Source organism: Aricia agestis, chromosome 10 (assembly GCF_905147365.1).
Source record: "Aricia agestis chromosome 10, ilAriAges1.1, whole genome shotgun sequence".
Classification (NCBI taxonomy): domain Eukaryota; kingdom Metazoa; phylum Arthropoda; class Insecta; order Lepidoptera; family Lycaenidae; genus Aricia; species Aricia agestis.
Window position 1 is genome coordinate 9,686,745 of NC_056415.1, and position 12,275 is coordinate 9,699,019.

The 12,275-nt window shown below is 36.5% G+C and overlaps 1 protein-coding gene across 10 annotated transcripts in view; it reads left to right on the top strand.

Annotated features, from left to right (window-relative positions):
* LOC121731317 (polypyrimidine tract-binding protein 1) overlaps positions 1 to 12,275 on the top strand; it is a 468,460-nt gene that overhangs the window by 352,697 nt on the left and 103,488 nt on the right. For 2 of the 10 annotated variants that reach the window (XM_042120705.1, XM_042120709.1), the window contains exon 1: positions 5,971 to 6,088. The exons of the other annotated variants lie outside the window; for them this stretch is intronic. In XM_042120705.1, coding sequence (XP_041976639.1) covers positions 6,005 to 6,088 — 84 coding nt within the window. In that variant the 5' untranslated portion in view covers positions 5,971 to 6,004. Of the gene's footprint in view, positions 1 to 5,970; positions 6,089 to 12,275 lie in introns of those variants that run through there. 10 annotated transcript variants of the gene reach the window in all.

The window sequence follows — 12,275 nt, forward strand, 5'->3', positions numbered from 1 at the left end:
CCTAATTCGTATCATTTATTCCTCGCTCGTGAATACTTAAATTCAATCTTGATCTACGTACAGTATCCTCACCTAATAACATTACAGTTACTTAAGGTGTCGCTATACGCTCTCTTGTTTCTAATTAGAAGAGTACTTTTCTGGGTAATTATTTATTTATACCATATTCGCTTAATACGTTACGGCCGGGGAGAAGGAAGCTGTGTCCCGACGTCTTAAGACCGCTTTTCGCGCGACGCTCTTTTAATGGAAGTTTTGCAGCTTGTTCGTAACCATTTAGATTCTAGTTAAACACGGCTAATATATTAATTGTAAATAAGATATAAAACTGTAAGGACAGAGTCTCAGTGCTTTCACGTGTAAAAAAAAAGTCATATAAAATAATGAATAGTAACTTGATTGAAGTTTTTTTTTAATTAATATTAAAAAAAAAACTTGTATCTAGTTACTATCTATTATTTTATATGACAATTATTTTTTAACTAGATTAATTTTTAATTTATACCATTCGAATGGTAAAACTTATCTCATATTTTTTCACTTTTTAATATCTGATTGTTGTAAGTACTAATTGGCCTAATCGCAATAAAAAAATATTGTCGAAATAGCTTTTTTACATTATTAACTACAACAGATATTCTTTTAAAAATGTATTCCAGCTGACAACGAAGAGGTACGGGATAAAACATAATGTATGTTATTTAATGCGTCCCGAGAATTCCTGAGAGTATACCTAGGCTAGACGACGAGTGCTTGGGTAAAGTGCGACAGTCCTCCGCTATTAAGTTTATATAATAAATCTTACTTACAGGTAACTTTCAAAATTTTCTCGCTCGCTTCGATAAATCTTAACAAGTCGGATTTACGGTTACCATTTTCGATTTTATAGTGTTCATCCTCGCTAATACCTTGTAAGAACTACATAGGGGCCATAATCGTAAACTTTATCGTCCCAGCCACATTTGGGGAATGGAACTAGTTAACTAAAAGCAATGATTTTTTTCGCATCCAGTAAACGTCCATATATTTATATTGCCGTTTTATTGTACACGTGAGTAATGTCAATATCAATTTCTATTGGGATTTCGTTTGACATTTAATCTGAAAGTTATCTAGACTTACGTTTAGAAACGAACGTGAGCAGAATCTAACCTGAGAAATATGTATCTATGGTATGTATTTAAGAATTACAAATGCAAATGCCCTATTAAACACAAACTACTAGTTATCAATGCAACTGGACATTTCTGTTAGGCTTTATGCTTATTAGGTAAGTACTTTTTTTATGAAATAAGGGGGCAAACGAGCAAACGGGTCACCTGATAGAAAACAACTTCCGTCGCCCATGGACACTCGCAGCATCAGAAGAGCTGCAGATGCGTTGCCGGCCTTTTAAGAGGGAATAGGGTAATAGGGGAGGGTAGGGAAGGGAAAGGGTAGGGGATTGGGCCTCCGGTAAACTCACTCACTCGGCGAAACACAGCGCAAGCGCTGTTTCACGCTGGTTTTCTGTGAGAACGTGGTATTTCTCCGGTCGACCCGGCCCATTCGTGCCGAAGCATGGCTCTCCCACGAATTAACATAAAGAACAAAATAGCATCGTTTACCTTAATTAAATCTGGGGAATCTGCAAAATCCAAAGAAATTCCTGGCTGCTGTATCAGTTTTAGTGCCGGCAATTCGTCGCACGAGATCGGTTACCTCTCCATGAAATTTTCCCGAAACTCATTACAGCTTGTTGCATGCAAAGAAATAAAAGAAACAGGAAGATTGCCACGAAATACTGTGATGCTAGACAAATTTTTTAGAAGTATTTAGTGTCTGAGAGGACATTACTAAATTTAGAAACTATGAATATTGCAAAATGTACATTACGCGGAAACTTTTTCGGGTATTGAAGCCCCATTTACCACCAAGATTTCCCCAAAAAATATTATACCTACTCACTATTTCATAAATGCTGACGGCAACTGGTTAAACTGGTATTACCATAAAATGTGTTGTGTTCACCAAAAAATACATAGATTCACCCTTTCACGGCAGCAGCATGAATTATAAAGTTAATTTCTCAAATAACATCCCACAGTATTGCGTAATGCCATGAATTTATGCATGTATTCCGGTTTGCTCGGGTCCGGTGTATTCGTCAATACGTGTCGGAGGGAGCATCATTATTAATCTCGGAGAAAACAATTTCCTTCCGAAACAATTTAGGGACACGCTCCTTAGAACCTCGATCGAGTGTTTGTCCTTTACACATACACTTGACCCCATTCGAAGAAGCCTCAATCTATGTGCTGAGGTAAATTCCTTTTCGATGGAAGCGATAAAATCATAATTCCGCTGCAAGATTGAGTGAGAATTTAATTTGTAGTTGAAGTTTATTATAGTTAAGTAAATTATTTTTATAATGTAATTTGGATGATTTTTTTGGGATTTTAGGTTGGTTTGTGCATTCGTTAATTCTTCAAGCTCCATGAGCACCGGTGATCGCGACAACAATAGAATACAATAGCATTTCCTGGAAACTGTCATCGAAGTACTACGCATACCCATCAAGCCCCATAAGCTCACCGGTGAGCGAGACACAATAGAATAACAATAAATTTCCAAGAATCCACGATCGAAGAATTAACCCGTCGATCGTGGAAAATCGAGACACAATAGAATTTCTATTGTGTCTCGGTCACCGGTGACCGTATGGGGCTTGATGAATCAGCTTTAAGAAATAATACGGACAACCTGAATATATTATTATCGCCTATCATATCGCTGTTAATATACGAAAAAAACACATGCTGAAACATTTAAAACCTACGTATAATAATTATTATCTTAATACTTACCAAGTACAGGGTGTAACAAAAACAAGTGATAATACTTTAGGTTGTGTACGTGTTCCCTGTAGAGATTTTACTGTAACAGTAGCAGCGCTGAAAGACCAAAATTTATTTTCACTTATGTATGGGCAAGGGCCCGAGCGTCACGAGTTTCCCCATACAAAAGTGAAAAAAATTTTTGCTCTTTCAGCGCTGCTACTTTCACGGTGAACTCTCTACAGGGAACACGTACACACCCTAAATTATTATCACTTGTTTTTGTTACACCCTGTATAAGCAATGAACCAACCACTAGAAAAAATCAGATTAAGACCTCAAACATCAAAATCCAAACGTTATTTAACCTTAATGATTCCAGCGGATTTGCAGATTCCCGTCCACGTAGGTGTCACAAGGCATGCACGTGCATGCATTAGCGGTGACGGGCGCACGTCGCAAGCCAATCTTACCGCACACGAACAATGCCGGCCGATTAATTGACAATCTACCCGTGTATAGCTCATAAAAACTACGTCTGGCGGAACCATTCCAGTGAAATGAGACCGTACATTATTCGAGCTGTTCAGTTTTTAATGGGTATTTTCATAACGTAATTAAGTTGCCGCTTTTAATAGATATAGACGTGCATAACGATGATTAGGTTTCATTTGGGATGAATGTTATTACAAGTTTTAAAACTTTATGACTGCAGTTTGTGAGGTTACATTACCTTACTCTGAACCCACATACAATTCTGTGTAGGCAAACAACATAGATTTATTTTTCTAATTCTGATGAAAAATCTACTGAACTACCTATAGCCTAGCTGTAAAGCAAGTAGCAACGCAAAAGTGCGCGGGCGCCGCGTAGTATGCTAGCACCAATAATAATTTTGAATTAAAAATGAAGTAATTTACAAACTTCAAGATGTTTCTTTAAAAAATACGTGGGAGAGCCATACTTCGGCATGAATGGGCCGGCTCGACCGGAGAAATACCACGTTCTCACAGAAAACCGGCGTGAAACAGTGCTTGCGCTGTGTTTCGCCGAGTGAGTGAGTTTACCGGAGGCCCAATCCCCTAACCTATTACCTTCCCTTCCCTCCCCTATTCCCTTCCCTTCCCTTCCCATCCCTACCCTCCCCTATTACCTTATTCCCTCTTAAAAGGCCGGCAACACACCTGCAGCTCTTCTGATGCTGCGAGTGTCCATGGGCGATGGAAGTTGCTTTCCATCAGGTGACCCGTTTGCTCGTTTGCCCCCTTATTTCATAAAAAAATAAAAAATAAAATAATAATATAATTCCGTTCTACTTTGTCAAATCGAACATATTATGATATTATTTATTATTCTTACGTTCGAATTGACAAAGTAGAATAGATTTTTTTAGAAGTTTAATAAAAATGGATTTTTATAAAATGTAGGTAGACAGTTACGTATTTTTGGGCATGGATGTATGAAAGTTTTTTGGGCTTTAACTTTTAACAGTTTAACGTAAGCTTTTCATTGCCAAATTACTATATTCATATAACTATAATTTACCCGTATAATATAATATTATAATGCTTGTATGATATTATATGTTCCAAATAACACCAACTGAAACAGTAAAGTGCATGGTCGTGAAGGTGGAAAATATCGGTGCTTGCTTCAGTGACCCACGACTTTCCGCCGGGATTGGCCCAAGTCAACACGAGCATATCTCATCTCACTTAGCAGGAATAATCACGTGTTAGATCATAATATTATATACACGTTGTATTATCTTATTATTCCATTCCATAGATAATAAAAATGAAATTTTGTCAGTCTCGTTACAACTCAAAAACGGCTGAACCGATTTGGCTAATTTTTCAAACTCGAACTCAAACTAATTTTTTTTTTTATTCAGAATAATTTTTTGCAAATATTCTCTGAAAGTCTACATGATGCCTACCACCGGTTCGGGGACTAACCCGGCGAGAAGAACCGGCGTAAGAAACTCGCACGGGGCCCACTTTTTTACTAAAAAAAGTGAGAAAAAAAATAATCTTTTGTTCTGTTTCTAATTTAGTTTCGCTCGGGGTCCGTTATAAGAATTAAAATGACCTTCGCGGTTCACACATTTAAAAAAAATATTTATTAAACAAAAATGTAAGTAATTACGGAAATTACAAAGGTGTTTATTTGTGAGAGAGAAAAGTGACAATTTTTGTTGCTACAAGTTCATTACATACACTGAAAATATTTTTTAAAGAAGAACATGCTTGGTCCGCACACAATGGGTCGGCGGTCCGGATGCGGACCGCGGTCCGCTATTTGGTGACCCCTGTCCTAAAGTATTATCACTTGTTTTGTTACACCTTGTATGAGTATTTCTTATCTCAGTTAGTTAGGTAGGTAGGTAGGTATGTACAACAAAGAAGTCATTACAATAATTGACCTTTTCATTTTAGAAAATAGTATTAAAATACAATAGTTAAATAAGTATATAATACTTAATTTATATAATAAACAGAACGGTATTTTATATTTAACTCCAACGTCTTAATAACAAGACTTTGAGATAGTTTGAATTACACAGAATTAGGTACGGTCAGATATCCTGAGGAGTAAGGTATTTTAGTCTATTGACCTAGATTTTAGACTTAGACTAATTTACTAGACGAGTATGAATAATATCTGAATGAAGCTAATGCATAGCTACATTCATATATTATTATTATCTAATCAAATACAATAATACAATACTACTGTGTTAATGATAATATTTTAAACTGTACTTGCTATTTACAATTTTTTTTTTAACTCAAACATAAAAAACATGGTGCGTAATTCTTCTTCTTCCTCTTTAAAATTGGCACCCTTTGGACATATCACCCGTTTTCTGTGCGAGAATTGCACAAAAAAAGTAAATTAAACGATGACATTTAAACTTTTTAATCTTCCCGAAACGTTTTATATCCGGAATAATATTTTACGGCTGAATGCGCTTTGATGCTTGTGACTTTGTACCCGCTTATTAAAAAACAACGAGTGTTCTTAATTTAAATGATTCAAATTTATTAATCTTCACGACAATTTACTATTTTCATTCACAAATGTTTATCTGATAAATATGAATAATTGTGGGTAGACCGAAATAAACTGCCAAAACGACAGTTGTACATTAGTTGTTGTCGGGGAACAATAGTATTAAAACTAATATGGTGTTCAGTTTACGTGAAATGTTGTCTCGGCTTCGGTATGTTCACGACGAACGGAATAGTTTAGAATCTGGAAGCGATGAGGTCAGTGATATATCATTGATCATAATTATTAGATTAATGCCCGGTTTCTGAGTTTTTGATAATATATTCACTAGCGCTTTATTGGGTAACGTCAAAATGTGTACACCTGTCAAAAGAACCTAGGAAACCGAAATTTATTCGGATATGAACATGACTAGATATTGGACACAGCACAAAAACACTATATTTAGGTTCCTTTAAAAACTACTTGTTTTTCTTTAAAATCAGGCGTTCTTTTCCTTTAAAAACAGGCAGTTTTTAAAGCAACCTTAATAAATTTTGTGTATTGTCCAATGACTGGTACTGTCCAATCACTAGTCATTTACCCTAGTGTGATTCTAAACAGTATACGGCCTATATAGTGTCGGTGATTTTTGCTTTTTTCATTTCCCCAACTCGATTCCATACGTCTGCTACGTCATCGATGGGGTATAAATCAACCCGGTGAGTACTTGATATGAAAACACGTTGTTCATGTTGACATGCTTTTATTTTCTGTATACAGTATAACTGAAGTTCATATTTTGCGAGTGTAATACTTCGGTGTTTCATTAATTTTACGCCTTTTATAGTTTATAAAGTGATTGAATTTGTGATCTATTAATATGGTTATATGCTATGAAATATAAAGTGCCTAATAACCTTTTATTGTTTTGCAACAATACGCTTCTTTCACTCCATGTCAGTCCATATTAGTACCAGTAAATTACATAGTATTTGACGCTTAAAATTATTGTGATTAAATGTTACCTGCAGGCTGCAACTTAGATTGCATAAAAATTGTACAGGAAATTAATCCTAGTTTTAACGTGAAAAAAATTTATAAGTTCTTCAAAATCAGACTAGTACTATTGGTGATCACTGTTTTTAAGGTAAAGGTTGATCTAAGTACAAATTTCACAACACACCGCCACCGCAGGGCGCAGGGTCGGAGCAAAAACCTTACACATAAATCACACAGTTCGGACACAACTTTGTACTGACAACACACTTGTTCCTACCGCAATATGAATACAATATAAATATTATTCAGTAGAACAAGTCAGCCTCGAAATCGTACTCAACTAGGGTTGCAACCCGTAATTTATAATAAAGTATTGTACGTTATTTAAGGTAATTGTACTCTGTACTTTATATTAATAATAAAGTACGCGAAAATACTTTATTTCTCATAATTTGATTTTTGTTAAAGTCATTAATATTAAATATAATACTAAAGAAAAATAATTTGTACTTTATTTTTATACTGTGTACTTTATTTTTCTTACTTAGAGTAACCAATGTACTTTAAATGCAAAAAATATAAAAGGTGGCAACGCTATACTCAACCCAATCCAAAAAACTTGAATACAAACTGAATCTAAGTTGCTTTTTGGTATAAAAAGTAGCCTTTGTATTAATCCATCTTCAGTACTTTTTATACATAGGTAACGGACAGACATATTGATAATCATACGCTTTATAAAAATATCATCTGTAAATTGAGATTAAGTGTGATGTTAATCTAGTTTTAATAATATGGTTTTAGGCAATGATATTCTACTTATATAGATCTGTTACGTTCATACTATTTTCCGGTTTAAATCTCTTCCGAACAACATTGACAAATTTGACAGATAAGTGAAACAAAAGATACGAAATGCCATTTACATAAACGAGACAGACTAAATAAAAGACGACCCAATTGGGTCGTATTTGAAGCCTCACTGCTTTGAGTTTTTTATATAATATATCATTGGTTTTAGACAATATTACTAAGATAAGTAGGCACCAATAACAAGAAAATACTATTTTATATACCTACATAGCCTTAATTTCCCCCAGTCGCAACGCAATCCCGTCTAATCACAGTTACGGCATCCAATTTAAAATTTCATACCGAAAGTGGAGTTAAACGTTAATGTACCGACAATACGGATACAGTAAAAACTTCGGCGCGGGTGCACCTAGACAACATTCTAACCGGCCAAGTGCGAGTCGGACGGAACACGACGGGTTTCGTATACTTTGTGATTATTTTAATATTATCTGTAAAGATAGGCAAACATCTCATTTGTTGTATGGACGCACCAAATATTTTGTTTTGTTGATATAGCGGCAAAAGAAAATCATATTATTGTAAAAATTTCAACTGTCTACCTTTAACGATTCTTGAGATACCTACGTCCTACAGACTGATAATAGACGGACAGATAGACAGCTAAGTTTTAGTAATAGTGTTTTACGCCGGTTCCTCTCGCCAGGTTAGTTCCCGACGCGGTGTTAGGCATCATGTAGACGTTCTAAAAGTGTTAACTTATTTAGAAATACACGAGCTTTTGCCCGCGGCTTCGCTCGCGTTAAGAAGTATTATTATATACAAACTTTCATCCCCTATTTGAACCTCTTGGGGTTGGAATTTATCAAAATCCTTTCTTAGCGGATGCCTACGTTATAACATCTACCTGCATGCCGAATTTCAGCCCGATCCGTCCAGTGGTTTGGGCTGAGCGTTGATAGATCACTATGTCAATCAGTCAGTCAGTCACCTTTGAGTTTTATATAGATAGATATTTTGATGTTGATACCCTTCGTGTACGGATACGGAACCCTCAATACTGCGAGGGTGCACCTAGACATTGTTCTAAAAAGTGAATTTCAATAACGCCGGAAGTTAGGCGACTCTTTAAGTTCCGTGATAAAGTCTTTTAAACTTCTCCGAAGGTTGACGAGCCGTTGGATGCAAGGTGATGTCATAATAATTTTTAAATCGATTTATATTGTTTTAGAAGTTTGTAAATTGTTTTAGAAGAAATACTAACTACGGACTGTCGTTACCTTAAAGACCGTAGGGCGAAGACCATGTTTATACTAGATGTTTATACCCTTTGAAATTCGATTTTTTTTTGTTACTTAAAATAGTTTCCCGCCAAACTAAAAAGTTTTTTTTTTTATGAAATAAGGGGGCAAACGAGCAAACGGGTCACCTGATGGAAAGCAACTTCCGTCGCCCATGGACACTCGCAGCATCAGAAGAGCTGCAAGTGCGTTGCCGGCCTTTTAAGAGGGAATAGGTTAATATAGTAAGGAAGGGAAGGGAATAGGGGAGGGAAGAGAGGGGAATAGGGTCGAGCCGGCCCATTCGTGCCGAAGCATGGCTCTCCCACGTATAAAAGTTTATTGACATTGACATGTAACTAATCTATATCACTAAAACTAAATTATATAATAAACTTCAAAACGTATTTCTATAATCTAATATAGTAGGTACCTACTTATACATTTATATTTCTTAGGTTTACTAATCGCATATTATTACACAAATAATTAACAGCAAATAATACAGTAATGTCGGGCTTAAAGTTTTGTGTAGTTCTCTGTGTGTACGCGAGTCCGGTCAGTTTGGCCTGTGATCAATCCGACCGAATCAATCAGCCTTCAAATATCATATGGAGGCCTTAACACTTGTCCATCTTCTTCTTTCTTGTATATAAAAATGGATTTTCAAATGTGTTAGTCGCGCTAAAACTCGAAAACGGCTGAACGTATTGAGCTGATTTTAGTCTTAAAATATTTGTAGAAGTCCAGGGAAGGCTTTAAAGTGACACGAAGTTCACCGGGACAGCTAGTATATTATATTAAGTTACACAAAATATATTTCAGATATTTTGTTTTCGTGTTACTATTCTGTTTATTTTCCGCTTATAGTATAAAAGATGTAGTCAGTATTGAATTGTGTCAGTGTTCTATAACATTAACCGTCAAATAAGCGTAAGCGTGAAACGAACCGCGTAAATGTATTCCAATATATTCAATAAGCGAAAAGCGATAACCAATGTTTGTAGTGAATTGACGAAAGAAATTAACTCGTGTAATCGTTATGTGATCCGCATGCCGAATGTATATAATACGTAGATACAAACCCTGATTCTGCTATCTTAGTGCGACGTTAATACAGCTTCGTTGCAGTCTTGGTATAAATGTTGAACCTGTCAACGCCATACCAACGCATTCTCATTAGTCAAACTCCGAAAATCTGTTGATGTTTATGAAAATACAGTTTTGCTGTGTGGATCTGGACTGGGTCGCAACTCGCAGCTTGATTCAGTTATGTTAGTGCGACATTCATCACACCTTGCGTTTACTTACAGTCTTGGTATGAACAACGGTAAACCTGTCAATGCCAAACCCGCGCGTACTCATTAGTCAAACTCCGAATGTTTATGAAAATACAATTTTGCTGTGTGGATCTGGACTGGGTCGCAGCTACATTAATGTTGGGTTAAAATAGTAGAATTAGGGTACCATACCCCGATCATTCTCAGTCATAATATCAACTCGCGGTGACGATCCAAAATGACCAAAATTATAATTAGTTACACTTTAAGCTACGACTTCCCACACGTTACTTGCCCGGCTTCCAGAATCTAACTGAACGATAAATTGAAGTAGAATGAATACTAAACGAAAACTGCAACGCAAACGGAAAAATATCGAAGAATATAAAAATGCTAAGTAAACGGAATGTGCTAACTAACTAAGGATGTAATAGTACGTTGGTTTGACATTCCATACTAATTTGCACTTCTACCAGTACTGCATCGAAACCTAATCGAAGCTGTAGTACAGCTTCTACTCTCTCTAACAGTCGCTTAACAGGGTTTTTTTTTACCTTTGGTTACTTACTCGTACCAACATGGTGTAAACTGCGAACCACCAGCGAAGTCGAGACTAGCCAATAAGGACTAATTTTACTAACACAAATATAGTCCGTGCAATCCACGAAGACGCGCCCAACCACTTTTTGGGGGAGCATCTTTCCCTTTGACCGTGACGCTTTTTCTTAATTGGTATATTTATTGTTTATTTAGTTGCGCGTGCACTCGAAGGTAATTAGTGTGTACCGATAACACTCAAACATCGGCGAAAGCTTGCACACATATATTTACTATAAACGATTAGGAGGAATAGTGGGGCGCGTCTTCGTGGATTGCACGGACTATACTGAGCTATATTGTTTGTTAGCAGAATCGGGGTCCCGATGTTAACTCCGCTCGCATTCCACATGTTCAGTAGTTACGTTTCTAGTAATTGGTATTCAGTGCAATGGCTGCGAGCATCGGAAATTAAAAATGATTGTAGTGCCGGCGCTCTCATAACTGCTGCGTTTTTGTAACTGATGCTTTATATCGACTGTACTAATTGAAATACGTTGCACTTTGGCGGGTTGTTTTGTTCTAATTTTAATGTATTCAGGTTTTAAATGTACAGTTGTGCATACAACTTTCATATCTTTTAACTAGATATTTTTTTCTTAAATCATGACAATAGGTATTTTTAAACCGACTTTAGGGTCTTATTACCCTGGTGACTTGCGTCCTTGGACCCTTTATTCGTCGAATATTCATATTTTTGTGGTAAGTATTAAAATTGACAGTCTACTTTTTTTTTAAATAAGGGGGCAAACAAGCAAACGGGACACCTGATGGAAAGCAACTTCCGTCGCCCCCATGGACACTCGCAGCATCAGAAGAGCTGCAGGTGCGTTGCCGGCCTTTTAAGAAAGAATAATGTAATAGAGGAAGGTAGGGATGGGAAGGGAAGGGAATAGGGGAGGGCAGGGACGGGAATAGGGTAGGGGATTGGGCCTCCGGTAAACTCACTCACTCGGCGAAACACAGCGCAAGCGCTGTTTCACGCCGGTTTTCTGTGAGAACGTGGTATTTCTTCGGTCGAGCTTCTTAAAAGCCTTATTCACGCAGCCAAAGCCCCAGTACAAAGCTAGTAATGAACAAAATAAACAAACGAACTCCCAGTAATGTATATTAAAAGTTTTGCCGGCGCGAGTTTAATCATGCGAACGGTACATTTTTCCACCAATTACCGTATTGGAGTAAAAACGGACAACAAAAGCCCGTCGAATGTTTACTCGACACATCGGCCGCTGCATCAATTAAAAATATATTACTCGCTGGTTGACTTCCGCTCATTTGCAATTTTGAATTACTCATATGAAAAGTTGAGCTTGTTACATTTATAACTGCGTATAATAGTGATATCGTTCTACGTTCAGCGTCATCAGTGGGCATTTTCTAGTATGAAGGTGTTTTAGGTAGTTCTTGTGGTGTTTTAGGTAGTAAGTGTTTTAGGGTTACTTTGGAAGTAGGTACTTCGCTAGTAGAATATCTAATACTAACCATTTCAATAA